This window comes from Anolis carolinensis, chromosome 5 (genome assembly GCF_035594765.1).
Source record: "Anolis carolinensis isolate JA03-04 chromosome 5, rAnoCar3.1.pri, whole genome shotgun sequence".
Classification (NCBI taxonomy): domain Eukaryota; kingdom Metazoa; phylum Chordata; class Lepidosauria; order Squamata; family Dactyloidae; genus Anolis; species Anolis carolinensis.
This window is the reverse complement of record NC_085845.1, coordinates 119,291,382-119,309,604: the sequence shown is the minus strand read 5'-3', so window position 1 is coordinate 119,309,604 and position 18,223 is coordinate 119,291,382. Positions and strand designations below refer to the sequence as shown.

At 35.4% G+C, this 18,223-nt stretch overlaps 1 protein-coding gene across 3 annotated transcripts in view; it reads right to left on the bottom strand.

The window, feature by feature from the left end:
* tbc1d19 (TBC1 domain family member 19) overlaps nt 1-18,223 on the bottom strand; it is a 104,318-nt gene that overhangs the window by 54,604 nt on the left and 31,491 nt on the right. For 2 of the 3 annotated variants that reach the window (XM_062982193.1, XM_008118828.3), the window contains exons 2-5: nt 6,904-6,976; nt 5,786-5,831; nt 4,931-5,006; nt 47-121 (exon numbers count right to left, since the gene is read on the bottom strand). In XM_062982193.1, coding sequence (XP_062838263.1) covers nt 47-121; nt 4,931-5,006; nt 5,786-5,831; nt 6,904-6,976 — 270 coding nt within the window. Of the gene's footprint in view, nt 1-46; nt 122-4,930; nt 5,007-5,785; nt 5,832-6,903; nt 6,977-18,223 lie in introns of those variants that run through there. The other variant, XM_062982194.1, reaches the window with a different exon arrangement.

Genomic DNA, 18,223 nt, shown 5'->3' with positions numbered 1-18,223 from the left:
TGAGGGTTTGCTTAAACATTACAGTCACAGAAGAAAATGTGAATACCTTCTGTGCTAAAGGAATGCCGAGTTCAGTGCACATACTATTTAGGCTCTTCAGAATTCGTTTTTCCCAGTTGCCCTGCAAGAGATAAATAATTCACTGTGATAATTGTAACTTCCTTTCAGTTTACAATTGGTAACAATTTATTAGCTAGTTTGTGCTTTGTATTTTTAAAGCAATAATAGCTGAAGCGTTTACATTTTTTGTTCTAACACTGCCTTATTTGGTTTTTTTAATAAATGATATTTTTATGTTCTGATAATTTTTTATGATCAACGTCTCCTTTAAAGGTTCAAGTATAAAGTGAAAAAAGAACAACCAAAAACACCTGACCCTGAATGGTCTTCAGTCTATTGAAAACATCTCTCAAGCTAGAACCCCAATTCTATTTGAACAACACTTCAAATGAAATCAACAATTTGGCTAAGTTTCCAGTTTGTTTACTATAATCCCGTGAGATTGTGCATATTCAATGCTACAGTGAAAAGAGACAAAAACAGCATGTAGTGTTATCCTAAGCATGCTCACTGAGAGAATGAGCCTGATGTTGTAGATCAGCCTGAGACTGATGGGTTCACTGATGTTTTAGAGAGGATTGGGGGATCGCCTGCGGCACGAAATGATGAAGTTTTCAGTCAAGGGAATGATGCTTCTGTCAGTGAGAAAGTTGACTGGGAAAGTGAAAGTACATGCCTCCAAGGTCAGGCAGAACAGCCAGAGGCATTAGGTAAGGAGGAGGCGAGTGGGGAATTAAGTGATACAGAAGGCTCCCAGGAAAAAGCACCTGGAGATACAGAAATCAACATAGACCTCCGTTTAAAGATCAAAGCAGACAATAGGCATCGCAAGGCAGAGCAGTTGCGTGGGAAAGTTGGGGAAAGAGAAGAAATGCTTTCATGGCCAGCTTTTAATTGGCAAGGTGTTTACTTTCAAGTTAGTTCAGGCAATGTAGTGTATGGAGTGAGAAGCTAGGCCTGAGTTCCCGGTTCATGTTTCAAGTCAAGCCCTTTGGTATTGGGATTCAAGTACAGTGTTTCCTCACTACTTCGCAGTTCGCATTTCGCAGATTCGCTGTTTTTCAATAAACTCTAAAAGACTATTATAAATAATAAAAAATTACAATTTACAGCCTAAGGAAGGGAGGAAGGAGAAGCCAAAGGAAGAGAAAAGGAGCCCAAGCAGCAACAGGAGAAGGTGATATATCAACACATGATTGGTTGATAAAGACTTAAAATAGTGTATAACTACTACAATAATGTATAAATATTAAAATAAATATAGTGTCCCTACTTCACAGGTTTTCACTTCTTGCGGGTGGTCCTGGAACGTAACCCCCCCGCGATAAGTGAGGGAACATTGTATCTTGTAAGTTTCTTTGTTCCAGTTTTACTAAGGATACCTTTTGCTTGTAGACTTTAGCTGTTCTTGTGATTTTTGGCTATTCCTGGACTGTGTTACCTCTAAATCTGTTTGAGACACTGGTATTCCTATTGGATTATTGCTGATTGCTAAACCTTTTTGGATATACCTTTCTGTCTCTATTTCCTGCGTTCTTCTAATACTTTTGATATATTCTTCAATAAACTGAATAACTTGAATAAGCTGAACTCGCGTGGTGCCGTGATCTTAAGGGTTTCCAGGCCTGGGGTGCAACATCTGATTTCTATATTACTAATGACACGATCATAGCCTCAATATCTGACATATATCTTAGTGAACGTATTCTCTAGGTACCTACACTTGTATGTATTATCCACACATAATGAAGAGAAGCAGACTTAAAGGAATTACAAATTTTACTGGAATACAAAAATGTTTCAGAATAAAATACAGATTGAGTATCCCTTATCCAAAATGCTTGAAAGCAGAAGTGTTTGTATTACAGATTTTTTTTCAGATTTTGGAATATTTGTATACACATCATCATCATCATCATCATCATCCCAATAACAATAATTTTCATTTGTTACCAGCCTCTTCCGCATGGCTCAACGTGGGCTACAATACAACTAAAACATACATACCAATATAGGTAAAGGTAAAGGTTTCCCCTGACATTAAGTCCAGTCATGTCTGACTCTGGGGGTTGGTGCTCATCTCCATTTCTAAGCCGAAGAGCTGGCTTTGTCCATAGACACCTCCAAGGTCATGTGGCCGGCATGACTGCATGGAACGCCGTTACCTTCCCGCCGGAGCGGTACCTATTGATCTACTCACATTGGCATGTTTTCGAACTGCTAAGTTGGCAGAAGCTGGAGCAACAGTGGGTGCTCACTCTGCTCTCGGGATTTGAACCTGGGACCTTTCGATCTGCAAGTTCAGCAACTCAGTGCTTTAACACACTTCACCACTGGGGCTCCAATATACATGATACCAAATTCACAATTCAAAATTGACTGGATAGACCTGCCAGAAGAGATAAGTCTTCGGTTCTGTTTTAAGTAAAGACATATCTTGGAGAATGAACTCAAATCTAAACCTGATATTCATTTATGTTTCACATATACAAATATACACATAGCCTGAAGGTAATTTTATGTAAAATGTTTTAATAATTACATGCCTGAAATGTAGTTTGCAAATACGCAACCATCAGAAAGCAAAAGTATGCAATCCCAGCCACCCATATAACCTATTTTGGAGCATTTCAGATTTCCCAATAAGGGATACTCTACCTGCACCTACCGTGTTGCCCCTAAAATAAGACCTCCCCAAAAAATAAGACCTAGTAGGGGTTTGGGGGGATTGCCAAATATAAGGCCTCCCCTGAAAGTAAGACCTAGCAACTAAGGCTGCAGCAGAGTTCCATTGGGAAGCATGGCTGCAGGGCAGAAGCAGCACTCATACACCCCGGAGGGAGGGAGGGAGAGAAAGTGCTTGCTGGCCTTGCCTTGCCTGTCCCCCAGCCTCCGTGGCTGCTGCTGCGCTGCCGTTTCTTCCTTCCGAGAGAAGGCTCTTTTCCTGGCATGCTCGCTTCGCCCCCAAGGCTTCTGATTGGCTTCTGGAGCCAGGGCAAGGGAAGGTGGGAGGGAAGGAAGGAAGAGGGCTTTCCACTCGTCCTGCTCTTTCTGTTTCTTAAAGGTACAGGACGCATAGGGATTCTCCTCTCATCCTTATTCCTATCCTATGCCATGAAACATTATTTTATACTATTATTCTATTACCATATTATTATCATCATATTCTGTTATTATTATATCCCATTTTTATATTATCCTATTAATATATTTTATATCATTATATTATATTTTTCTATTATTATTATTATTATTATTATATCATTATAATATTATTCTATTATTATTCTATTATATTTTCATATTATTATATTATTATTCTGTTATTATTATATTCCATTTTATATTATCCTATTAATATATTTTATATCATTATATTCTATACTATTATTCTATTATATTATCATATTATTAATTATTATTAGCATATTCTGTTATTATATTCTATTTTATATTATCCTATTAATATATTTTATATAATTCTATTCCATTCTATTATTCTATTATATTATCCTATTATTATATTATTATGCTATTCTGTTATTATATCCCATTATTATATTATCCTATTAATATCATATTATTATCATATTCTGTTATTATTATATCCTATTATTATATTATCTCATTAATATATTGTATATCATTATATTATTATTATATTATCATATTATTATTATAGTATATTATATTATTCATTCATGACTACATTGAAACTAGAATAGAGAGAAATCAGCGTGGAAAGCTTGTGAAACCTAAACTGCAAGAGGTACCATAGATTGTTGTATATGTAAATAATGGTAGTAACAAGAAATTCTTGATAGGATTCATAGTTTGTCTGGTTATGCTGGTTTGTGATGACAACTACTTTACAGTATATAATAAATGTTCATTTTGTTGTTCAACAATAAATGTGAGCTCTTCTTCATGGAAAAATAAGACATCCCCTGAAAATAAGACCTAGTGCATCTTTGGGAGCAAAAATTAATATAAGACCCTGTCTTATCTTCGGGGAAACAGGGTACGTAGTTTTAAAGAAATTATTCAGTAATCATGTTCACCTCTCATTAAATCAGGTTGATTGGTAGAAGGGAAAACAGAAAATGGAGAAAGGAAAGGAATGGGGTAGCCTGGAAGAAAACCTGGATACTGTCTGAGAAATACATCACATTACAACAGAGATACTCAACTGTGCAACGCATTCTAAGTCTTCCATTAAAATATAAAGATATACAGGCAGTCCCTGAGTTAGAAACAAAAGACATACAATGACTCATAGTTAAGAACGGAGGTTAGACAACAGGAAGTGAGAGAAATTTACCCCTCAGAAGGGAAATTTACTCTTGAAAGAGTTATCATGGGGAAAAGGTGTCTCAACTGAAGCTTTATCCCCAATCCTTGTTTCTACAACAAGCCATATTTTTCCAAATCAGGTGATCACAGGGACAAAAAGTGAATATCTTCTGAACAGGGACACAGGCAGCAAAACAAACACAACAGGGGTGTACACCTTCCCTATGCTATCCAATGCTAAAATATATAGTTTTGGCTGAAATTACACTTAAAAATGTACCTATTCCAACTTAAATACAAATTCAATTTAAAAACAAATATACAGAACCTATCTTGTTTGTAATTTGAGGACTGCCTGTACTGGGGATGCAATTCTGTTGGTTAATCCCAATCAATTTTTGAGTGGTAAAACAACACATAAAACATTTTATATAAAATTACCTTCAGGCTATGTGTATATTTGTATATGTGAAACATAAATGAATATCACTGATTAAATGGGTCAGGACTAACAAAATAATTTTGGCCTGTATGTGTAAAAACTCCTGTACAACAATAAAAGTAAATCGTAGCAAACCTGGGCTTTTCTCATGTAAGCCAAAGACTCTTTTATGTGTTCTGGGGGTGCTGATGGATGACATGGTAAAGGGAACCTTGAGGAGAAAAGAAAAAGTTATTTTTAGTTCATCTATTATTTTGATCCACACTTAACCCCTCTTTGAATATTATTTTTCCCACAGCAAAATAATAATTTTCAGAAATACTAAATATATATTTATTTAGTAATCATCATCTATCCATGCCTACATGCCATGTGAAATTTCAGTAGAGACAACAAATATCTCATTACTTATTTTCAAAAGAAATTAAGGACAGTACATTATCAGTTTTCAGAAATAGTAAAAGACAATATAATTTTATTTTTAAACAACAAAACCTATTGGGGCAAACATTTCACCCTATACTTCTTACATAGATTACTACTTTAAAAATACAGTGTTCTTCTCAAATTATAAAATGTTTCACTTAATTTTTCAGCCCATGCCCCTACACACAAAAAAAAGTGGGATAATCCTTGTGAGAAACCAGGGGGAAGAAACATATTTCTCCTAATTCCTAGCTTTTTCACCTTTACAGCAGTAATCAAAAAGCATTAAAGGCCAGCCTTACAGACATTGGGAAAACTATCTCTACTTTTATCAGCACCATGAGAAACAAGAAAGCAGGGCATTCTTGAAGCTTTTCATCTTTTCTAATTTCATTTCAGTGCTATTGTCTACATTAAACAAAAATTAAAATATACAATAGATTAAAAGAGCATCTGACAAGTCTTCTTTAATGTGCACATTAAATGATATTACAAATAATGCATGCAGATATGAAGATAACAAAGACTATGCCTACAGAAAAATGCAGACAAAAACAAACTCACACACTGAGTTCATTATAAACAGCATTTTGCAGCTTCTTTTCCCATCCTGGTAAAATAAGAGGTTAGAAAATGAAGGTCAGAAGAACTGAAATTGTAAGAATGCATCAGATCTCTAAATGCACTTGGTGCAAAAAAAAAAAAATTGAAGTAAGTGGAACTGACACACAGAAGTACCATTGCTAAAAACAATGTAAAGGCATAAACCATAGTTCATTTCTTCCAGAACTTCTTAACAGTACTTCTCCACTGTATATGTTTTCTGCCTCGGAAACATTAACTACTATTGCTCAGAATATAAATATCACTGTATTACATATAATTTATTTCTTAGTATATATTGCACGGGCTTGCCATTCAGGTGTGTTAATCTAAAGACACAAGCTCTATACCTGTAGCCATTTGTTTGTATTGCAACTTTTCATCAATGTAGACAACTGCAGAAACAATGATGTGCCCACCATTTGTCTATAGATTTGCCAAAAGAAGAAGAGTAGCCTTCAAAGTAATTTTAGTATGGTACCATAACTCAACCACTTCGGGTTTTGTCATAAACTGCATATGGATGATTACACACCTACATGTATAAAAGGTTCTTACTAGGAAGCAAATGTTACTGGAATTGACACAATTTACTTACAGAGAAACATGTTTCAGAAGAAAATATGTAGGTCCAATCCTAGATAGATAGGTGAAATACACCTATCAATTTATGCCACAGGAGCTTTGAGAACTATATTGATGTAAATATATCTAAAACTTTCACTGAGAAACAGGCTTAGCAGTTGCAAGTTAACAGTTAAAACAAGAAAAGTGTTCTAAAAGATGCCTGTACTGTTGGCGTAAAGTTAATTTCTAAGTAGCCACTTTTCTAATAATTTATGGAGTTATCTATGAAGAGAAAGTAAAACAATTTTAAACTGTAGAAGAGCTGGTTACAATTTAGCCATTAAGACATTTAAGGTTACAATGATGATATAATATTACAGTAAGAGGCTAATCCAATTTTTTATGCTAGCAACACTCTCTAACTTTCTTACAGTCAGCGTTATATAAGTGGATGATGCCCAACAGTACAGCATTCAAGTATGCTAAAAATGTAATGAACAAAGATCGCAAACCTGAGGTCTTCAGAAATTCTTTAATATCTTCCTTCAAAGATTCTAGTTTAATCTCTGGATTGTGTAGACAGAGCTAACATAAAAGATAAACAAGAAAGATAATTATCAGTAGCATAAACATTCCTCAGAAATTGCAAGATTTTACCATGAAAATAAAAGCAGTTAAAACTATTATGCAAAATAAGAATCCTGTTCTAAGCTAAAACACATGAAATATGTAGACTTTCAAATATGATTTGTTACATCTTCAATCCAAGTCATTTTTTAAAATATCTCAATTTTATAAATTGTACATCATATGGATTGACAAACCAATTTAATACAAGCTTTGCACAGATTTAGCTGCACGGTGCTATTGTCAGGTTATTAAATGTTGTTTTGCTTAATTCATTATTATATGAATACAAATTTGAACACTAATCTTGAAACTTTCAATATCTCTCAAGAAAAAACACATAAATAAAAATGAACAAAATAAGCAAAGCAGTATCCCGCAGACGGGAAAAACCAGCGGCATCTCAGGGATCAGCTGCTGGCATTTCCCCACCCAGGGTTTACTTGGGCAGATGTCTGCAGAAAAAAGTTGAGAATTGAGAAGTCCAGTGCTTATTTTAGGTTCTCCAAGGGTAAACTAAGCTCTTGCCTTCTGCCATTCTACTCAGAAAAGGGGATGGTTACTTTTTATATATACAGTAGAGTCTCACTTATCCAACATAAAAGGGCCGGCAGAACGTTGGATAAGCGAATATGTTGGATAATAAGGAGAGATTAAGGAGAAGCCTATTAAATATCAAATTAGGTTATGAATTTACAAATTAAGCACCAAAACATCATGTTATACAACAAATTTGACAGAAAAATTAGTTCAATATGCAGTAATGCTATGTAGTAATTACTGTATTTATGAATTTAGCACCAAAATATCACGATGTATTGAAAACATTGACTACAAAAATGCGTTGGATAATCCAGAACGTTGGATAAGCGAGTGTTGGATAAGTGAGACTCTACTGTATGAGTATAAAGTACTGACCTGTGGATAAGCTCACTCTGTTTTTTGGGTTGATTTCTTTACTTAAATTTCTAGACTTATATATGAGTATATAGGGTATGTCACTTCTCGCTTTTTTCCTGTGGGGCAGGAAGACAATCCTTACATTGGATATTGCTCCTCCCATACTCTTCTTATGCAGGGTTTAATTGAATGCCAATCACTCTTTCCACCCTTTCCCAGTTCTGTTCTGCCTTAGCTCTGACAGGATACCACTTTCAGTGCTCTGGCTGTTTGTCTTCTGGGGTCATTGAATCAAAAGATCTTAGACTGCCTTTCCTGTTTGGAGAATGTTTCTCTTTCAGAATACTATTTCTTGACTGAATCCTTCCGCCTTAACAAGAACTGCTACTCTCAGTTGGTTCTAAAGGATTGTGACTGTCATCCCAAATTTTCCTTAGATGAGATGTCGTGGTTGACTGCACAATGGAAGTGCCTTCAGGGAGTAACCAGAAAGTGAACCATGCTATTCTTATTGGGGGATTGGATCCTGCTGTTGTTTCAGGCATAGCACTGGCATTTGTGCATGCCTGTGTTGTGAGAGGGAGGCCTAAGCATATAAGAGGTATGGAGAACATCGCTTCATCTACAAAGATGAGTGCATTGAATGTTTTGGTTTCCCTCCCACTCTTACTGATTGACATTCCCTCTTCCCAGATTTAAGTTCTGGATTTCCTTAATCATGCATCAACCAATGGGCTCCAAGATTTGGGGATGAGGAAAATCCATGGTGGCACTGGGGGCTACCCAAGCTGGTGGACAGCATGAAGAGTGCCATACAATTATGTGTAAAAAACCACAGGCTTGATGGAGAGCTTTCATATAGTCACAGGCCCTCAAGTGGCCAGAAACATGTAAAGCAGATCAGAAAGCATTAATCGGCAAAATTAATGTCAAAAGGAGGTACATGAACAGGATTCCTGGTGTGGTTTTCCCCCTTTGTAAAGTAAAGAGAAAGACAAAGCATATCTCAACTGTTAATTTCATGGTAGACACTAAAGGGTCATTTGCACTGACTATTTAATGTAATTTCAAACCACAACTGAAGAAAGTGGTTTCGCCATACAGATGATTACATAGGAAATCCTGGAACTAGATTTAGCCCCAGATGGTAATTACAAAAAACACAAGGTATTAATGTGCATTAAAGGCTATCTTTTGTATGTTTTTGTGAGGATTTGTTATCTGGCACTGCAGCTTGAAGCTAGCTTTAAACTGCACTAAATCATCAGTGCAGATGGGACCTAAGACTTCTATCTTTTCAAAAACCTTGGATAGGGAGGATGGAAAAGCAATCCTCAGATTAAGGTGGGTTTTTTTTTTCTTTAACGTGTTTCTATGTGTTTATTTGTGATAAAGCATATCCTGTCCTTCTCAAGAAGACCACCTTAGGGTTGCCTTCTAACAATAAAATACGTGTTGGAACTGCTGAAGAAATTCCACACATTAAAGCTAAGCAAGAGTCATTTGCAGCACCTTTTCCTAAAGTAAACGCAGGAGTTATGGAAAGAGAGTGGTTTAATCCTAGGCGGGCTAGAACATTTCTAGTTTGTTCTCTATAAGCCAACCTGGGGTAATGGAAACTTCCCTTTATTAATGGCCCTGTGCCTGAATTCGTTTCAGGCTCTTTTTTCTAAAGATGGTGATGATACTCCTAAAACTCTAAAATATTACAGACTATGGGGTTTTGTGAGGATTCTCTGAACATGCCAACCACAGATGCAGGCAAAACTTCAGGAGAAAAATGCTGCTAGAACATGGCCATACAGCCCAGAAACCACACAACACCCCAGTGATTCTGGCCTTCACACACGCACACGCACTTTATTACGGTCCATGGACCCGCAACTGTTAAGTGGATAACATACAGGAGTTTACAAAACATTCAAAACCGGGGAAATGTGCTAAACAGACACATACTACACAAAGTCAGGTAATACTTCCAACAATATATTACGGCCATTTTGCATAGGTCTCATGAAGCTACTGTTCATGCCATTAGAGCTACTTGTTTGCCAGATCTGCAATTAGATGGGCCAAGGCTGGTCCTAGAGAGGAGACTAAGCTCAGACAGAGAATGAATGAATTGGCAAAGCTTCTGCTTTTATGGCAGATACTAGCCTTGACACTCTTCGGTTTGTTTATAGAACTGTGGCAGCTGATGATATTGCCAGGTATAAACTACAGTTTAAAAAATTGGAAAGCCAATACCAAATCAACAGTTAATTTGGCTATTTATCCATTTAAGGGGTCTAATTTTTTGGTGAGGATGTATTGGTGGAAACAATATAAAAAGAAAGCTTTGCCTTCTTTACCAAGAATAGACGCCCTTTTGTTTTGGAACTCAGTCCTTTTGTCCCTATGGAGTTCAGTTCAGGCAGACAGAATTCAAATTCTCTAGATCAAATTGGGACTCTTCCACAAAACAATCTAGACAACAAAACCCTCCAGCATTCATTAATACACTACTGCTTCCTTTAACAAGCAAATTAGAAAGTTCAATCAGTCATTATAACTTGGAGAAGCTCTTAGTGTGGGAATATCTCCAGTACTTTACGCATTACTGGGAATAAACATATCCCGGTACTTAAATGTGTAGGGCTGTGTGAGAGAGATACACAATAGAATTCATCAATAGTCTCCCCAATTCCTTTGTGCAGTCTCACATCCCAGTTCTGAGGAGAAGCACCAATATCTTTGAACATCCTTGATTTTAGGATTGTATTGTAGTTACATATTGTACAATATGTATTGTAGTTGTGAGAACAAAGAAAACTTTTTCACACTAAATAAGAACATCCATTAAAATAAAATATAAAAAGGAAAAGGATCATCCTCTCACAGATAACTAGGCCATCTCAAATATTTTAAAAAGTAGGCAACTTCAGTTAATGCATAGAATGTTTGCAGTCACAGAACGCTAGAATTTCATACAAGTGAAACTATGCATTATTAACAAGGAAGCAATACAGATATAGGTGGCCCCTTATGCATGGTTACTGCCCTCCAAAAAGAATGAATTGCCATGAAAGATGGGAAAGGTTAGCACAAATGTGCATAAGTTATTGAATATTTTTATGAGAAAATGTATAAATAACTAGCTGTGCCCGGCCACGCGTTGCTGTGGCGAAATTTGGTGGTATGGGAAATAAAGTATTGAGGAATTGGTGGTAGTTAAGGTAAAGGGTAACGGTTTTCCCCTGACATTAAGTCTAGTCGTGTCTGACTCTGGGGGGTTGGTGCTCATCTCAATTTCTAAGCCGAAGAGCTGGCGTTGTCCGTAGATTCCTCCAAGGTCATGTGGTAGGACTGCATGGAGCGCCGTTACCTTCCCGCCGGAGCAGTACCTATTCATCTACTCTCATTTGCATGTTTTCGAACTTCTAGGTTGGCAGAAGCTGGGGCTAACAGTGGGGTCTCTGTCCGCTCCCCCAATTCAAACCTGTGGCCTTTCGGTCCAGAAGTTCAGCAGCTCAGCGCTTTAACACGCTGCGCAATCGGGATATTATTTCCCAAAGGTTGTGAATATACACTATTTCTGGGGTTTTTTTGTCTGTTGGAGGGAAGTATGAATGCTGCAATTAGGAGAAATGATTAGCATGTAATGGCCTTGCAGCTATAAAGTCTGGCTGTTTCCTCCCTGAGTGATTTTTTTGTTGGGAGGTGTTAGCTGGCCCTGATTGTATGGCAGTGTGGAGTCAAGATAATACAGTTCAATCAGATAATATAAGATTCTAAATGGGTTATATAGCTGTGTGGAAGGGCTTTGAGTCTACACTGTCATATAATCCAGTTAAAATCTGATAATCTGTGGAAGAGGCCTAACAGTGCCTGTCCCCTGGGCTGAGTAGGTTGCTAGGAGACCAAGTGGGCGGAGCTTAGCCTTGTAACTGGCAGCAATTGGATAAAAACTATTATTCCTCTCCCTGTAATTAGGACTTTGTTTTTCTTTTCTTTTGTTGTATCAACCTAGAGCCGTGGATGATGGGTTGTGTTGTCAAATTTCGAGGTTGGGGGGCCTGTAGTTTTGTTGTTTTGTCCGCTGCCCTGATGCCATCACTCTTTTATATATATATAGATTTACAATTCAAACAGAAACACAGAATGAGGAGATGATAATCAATGCAGCTATCCAGATGCTAATCCCTGATGGGCAATTTAGAGACCCTGGCTCTCTTTTTTTAAAGTTCTGACTTGGACTAGGTAGTCTTTTAAAAAAGTAGTCTGAAAACTTTGCATATCCTCTTTAAAGCAAACAATATAGCAACTTTATGCATGAAGCATTTCACACAGGCACAGAACTTACCAGAAACTACCTTCTATGAATGTTTGTTTTGATGCAACTTAAGCTGTTCAATGTATTCAAAGCTGTACCCAATTTAGTATGCTGTGCTGCAAACATTTACCCCATTATCAGTAGGTACAGCTACACAATCAATACAACATTTTCACAGAAATTTAAAGGATGGGGTTTTGTGAATTAGTTATTATACTTTATGTTTATGTATAATATTGTGTTTACAAATACAATCATTTTCAACATCTTAGACTTCAGCTCAGAAAAAGATTCATAGCAGAGATATGTTTAAATCACTCAGTTAAATGGAAAATGAGATTAACTGGGGAAGAATATTACAATTTGCAAGACGACCTGCTAACTTAATTCCATCAGCAGTTAGACATAAAGTACAATAAACTGGTGGTGATGATTAGCAGATAAAATTCTAAGAATTGTGATGAGTTTTGGAAAAAGAAAACATGAAAAGTTAAACAGAGTAGAGTCTCACTTATCCAACATAAACTGGCTGGTAGAAAGTTGGATAAGCGAATATGTTGGATAATAAGGAGGAATTACAGTAAAGCCTATTAAACATCAAATTAGGTTATGATTTCACAAATTAAGCACCAAAACATCATGTTATACAACAAAATTGACAGAAAAAGTAGTTCAATACGCAGTAATGCTATGTAGTAATTACTGTATTTACTAATTTAGCACCACAATATCACGATGTATTGAAAACATTGACTACAAAAATGCGTTGGATAATCCAGAATGTTGGATAAGTGAGACTCTACTGTATCTATCATTTATAATGCCAAGCACAGGAAAAACTGGGTTTTGCCTAAGCTATTACACAGAAGAAGCCAATTAGATTCATTCTTCAATAAGAACAATATCCCCTTGTTTCAGCATAAAGGGACATCATTACAATGTAAATGCCCTAATGACTTTGACTTTATAAAGAATCTCTCTCATGCATGCACACATGCATATGTACAGTGGGCCTTTCACATTCACTGGGCTTTGTTTTGATCCCCCCAATAGCAAAATCTGTGGATGTTGAAGTCCTATTATATAAGATGCCAAAATAAACAAAATGACAAAATTACATGATTTGGAATTTTTGTGGGGGGAAGGGGAGATAATATTTTCAAACTGTAGATTGTGAAATTTGTGGATGCGAAATTCCTTGATAAGGAGATAAAATGTGTATGTGTGTGAATACATAGATATATAAACACTGAAGCTGCCAAGGGGACACAGAGATCTGTTATACTATCATTTTATTGACATTGGTCCAAGTCGTGAGATTTCATATAGAGCAATATGAATGCTAAAAGTTATTCAGAATGTCTTGATTCAAAGAGAGAGAGAAAGAGAACAATGAAAATTCACATTAAGGAAAACAGGGCCTTTTTTAAACTTAAGCTTCTAAATGTCATCTAAATCTGACTAATGAAAATCCTTCAGGGTTACCATTATACACGCGGGATGAGAAGTATACAATAGGGAGACTGAAGTTTTGTGAGAATGAGTCAGCTTGATGTTCTTTTAGCCATTCCTAATGATTCCAGTGAATGCACTAACACGGCTGTATCAAACAGAAAGATTATTCCCTTAGCATCATACTCACACATGCATGTCCATTTATCTATATCCTATTTACAATGCATGAAAGTGCTCTTGTCAACTAAAAAGCACACAGTCATCCCTTCCCAGAACAACCCACAAAATAAAACAAATGCATATACATCAACATAAGTTAGGATAAAAAACCATTTACAATAGAAGTCACTAACATGTTATAACTCTAACGTCAAAACAGTCATTCCCAAGGTCTAAGAAGAGGCTTCTAAAACCAGCATGCGGACTATGAAGGCCTCACTTGGCACAAACCTATGTTTGTCACCCTTGAAGCCCCACTGTATTAAATGGGTCTTACCCATAAACATGCATAGGGATGCAGCCATAGTTAAGTGAAAGGGAGTGAACAACATAGATAAACCGGAGGAATACAGGTATAGAGCATGAGAAATTATGTGCACGAATATGTGTAAGTTCAAGAGCATGTGCATAATAAAATGGATACCAAAAACTCAGTTTGAGGGGAGGTAGTAAAGAACTGTGTGTTACTACTACTGTAATGTAGATAGGGTAAGTAAGCAGATGGGGGAAACCAAATAGGGGTTCTCTATAGGAAAAGCAATGTATAAATGCAAACTGTCAGTATCGAATTGGCCCATTTTTAAAAAAATATATAATTTTCAAAACACATATGATTTTCCAGATATAACATTCTGTATTACCGATATCTACAGAAATATGGCATGATAATACCTTAGGAACATCATGTTTTGTTTGAGGATATAAAATAACTAGATTGAAATGGTCAACCACAAAAATTAATCTTATATAAAAGTAGGGAGAACTGGTAAAAAATAAGCTTTGCAGGTAAATATAAATCATGGAAGAGAAGAATGTTTAGAAAGCACAAGCAACTAATTCAGTTTACGATTTTTGTGGGCAAAGCAATGAGTACAGACAGGTGCTGTATTGGTTCTGCCAAAAGAGATGAATGGTTGGATAAAGCTCAATAGCTGCAGATGCTCACACTGCCTCCAAACAAGACAGCTTCATGATCAAGAAATGCTATCTTTTCTGTGTGAAATTACTGTTAATAATTTTACAGAACACTTGAAGCATATAAGTTTTTCTAAATCTCTGTCATATAGTTTGACAAGGACACTAGAGATTTGTATGAATCACACACACACCAACAAAATAAGTAGACGATGTGTATATAACAGCTGAAATCTTTGGCATTAGATTTCCATGTCATGGAACATTATGTTTGTAATACACATATCTGGACAGGTAAGCATGTTCTATTCTTCTTTGTGGGAACATCTGAACCTGAACAGAATTTCAAAATAGGAAATCATCAACCAGGAGGCTTGACTGAAAGCCTATCTTAGAAAAACATTATGAGAATTATCATCATGACCAACCCCATTGATGTTTTGCCCTTCAATAATATTTTATTTGCACACACACACACTTCGATGTATAAGTGTCACATAAGTAACAGAAGCATGAAGAAAGTACTTCAGTTCAGTTCAGTACTTGCTTCATGTGATTATTATAGTGCCTTGCCAAAGTATTTATGCACACTCATTTGACTTCTCTGCATTTTGTTATAACTTGAAACTGAGGTGGATTTAATTGATATTATTATTACTTCAGGTACACAAGATAGTTATACTGTGAATGTGCAAACTGTTTTATTGTGCAACAACATTAAATAGAGAAAAATAAAGAAAAAATTGATATTATTTGTCTGTATAATATATTTCACTCTCTTTTCTGTGACATGCTTAAATAAGCTTTGGTGTAATCCACTGTCCCCAAATGTCCCATAAATAGCTGAATGCAGTCAACTAATACATAATTCCAATAGCACATGAAATCAAATTAAAATTCCAGTGTCACTTAAATCCAGTTCATTGGAGAGCATCTAAACAAATAGACTCAGGAAATCCAAACAGACAATCAAAAAGTCCAGGACAGGATATTGCAGAATTATTCAATCAAGGTAGAGTTGGGCTTTTTAAAAAGCCTTAGATATAAATGTTCCTGAAATAACCATTAAACTGTTGTTACAAAAAAGGGAAGAATATGCCTTAACTACAAATGTGTATTGAGAAGGCCATCCATTATATCAGAGATGAGATAAGAATATCATTAGTGAAGGACAGAAACTAGAGGCCAACTCTGAAAAAAATTATAGGAACCAAAATAATGACCTGAGAATCATTGACAAGACAACGACTAAATAATTCCAAGTCTCCAATTAAAGCAGAAGGGAACAGATGAAGTAACAAAAGGATTAACAAGTAAAATTTATAAAATAATGATAGAAAGTGATCCAATATAATTTGAAACAAAAAATAAATGGGATGGGGACTTAGGAATCAATATTATAGAGGAGGAATGGTTAAACATTTGGAAACAAAGAATTATGAAAAATATGTCTGTGAGAATTAAAGAGAATTGTTATAAAACAATTTGGAGATGATACATGACTCTAATAACGTTAAGTCATTATTATAAAAAATATTATAAAAAAATGTTGGAGGTGTAATAGGGAAACTGGGACTTATAAACATTTATGGTGAGAATGTGAAAAGACAAAAGAAATGTGGGGGAAAGTATTTGTTGAAGTTAATTATATACAGTAGAATCTTGCTTATCCAATATAAACGTAGCAGCAGAACACTGGATCAGCAAAAATGTTGAATAATAAGGAGGGATTAAGGAAAAGCCTATTAAACATCAAATTACGTTATGATTTTACAAATTAAGCACCAAAACATCATGTTTTACAACAAATTGACAAAAAAAGCAGTTCAATACATGGTGTTATGTAGTGATTACTGTATTTACGTATTTAGCACCAAAACATTGACTACAAAAATATTGATTACTAAAAGGCAGACTGTGTTGGATAATACAGAACGTTGGTTAAACGAAGGTTGGAAAAATGAGACTCTACTGTACTATTGATTAATCTACAAAAAAATCCAAATATAGCATTGTTATTAAATTTTGGAGATATAAGATTAAAATGGCGAAAGAAAGAATTAATAATAATTTTTGTTATGCTTTAAAATTAGTTATAGCCAAAAAATAGAAAGAAAATTATAATTACAAAATTGATGATTGGTATAAAGAGGTGTACAACATCGCAATAAACAATAAACTGACTTGTAAATTAAAATGTAAAAAGGGATTAACAGAAAGAAACAATTTTGGACTAATATGGGGTAAATTCTTAGAAACATATATTTATCAGAAAAAAGGGAATAAAACCAAATCAACATGCTCTAGCATTTTGGAGAAGAGATCAATATAAGAATTACTAATATTAATGATGAATATATGTCCCATGGGTGATGGGTACACATAGAGATTATATGTATAAAATATATGATTAATTGTTTAACGGATTTATTTTGTGTCAATGTTAGTTGTTGGTTATTTGTATAATTTATTTACTTATTATTTATATATTATGAAAACATTATTTTTTAAAAAAAAATCCAAGTCTCTAAAAATCCAGGCTTTCTGGAAGAAAGGTAAAAAAGCCATTGTTGAATCAAACTCTCATAAAAGGTCATTTGCAGTTTGCAAAGACTCATGTGGAAGTCACAGCAAACACATGGACAAACTAATGAGATCAAAATTGAAATGTTTTGCTTTCTGCAAAATGCTCTGTGTGGAACAAGCCAACATTGTTCACTGCCTTGAGAACACTATTCATATTATGAAGCATGATGATAACAATATAATGTGTGTGTGTGTTGGGGAGGGGGTGCTTTTTCGGAGCAGGCACTGGGAAACTGGTCCAGGATTTGGGGTAAGAGGGACGAGGCTCAATACAAAGTCATTATGGAGGACTGAAGGTTCACCTTTATGCAGGACAAAAACTTTAAACACACAACTGAAGTAACACAGGAAAGATTTAACATGAGAAAGTGGATGACCTGGAATGCACCAGCCAAACTCCCGATCTCAATCCATCTGGGAAATTGTAACAAGATTTCAATGGTCACCATTTAACTCTTAGACTGTAACCTATCAAAGCTGGAGCAACTTTGTTAAGGAGAAGCAAGACTTAAAGGTTTAATTGCTTGCAAAAGTATTTTGCCAAACGTTTTTTCTAGAAAGTAATACTTATGCGATCAACAAGTGCCAGTATGATTTTGTTTATTAAACATTCATGTCACAGTAAAAAATATTTTGTAATATTACAGTGTTTGCTACATCAAGTAGTATTAATGTCAGTTAGTTTCAACTCCAGATTACAACACAACAAAAAATGCAAAAATCAAACATCTTGGAGGTGAACATTTCTGCAAGGCACTGCATATAGCAAATATCATGCTGAACCTTTTAAAAGAAAACCATCCATTATACTGCAAGAA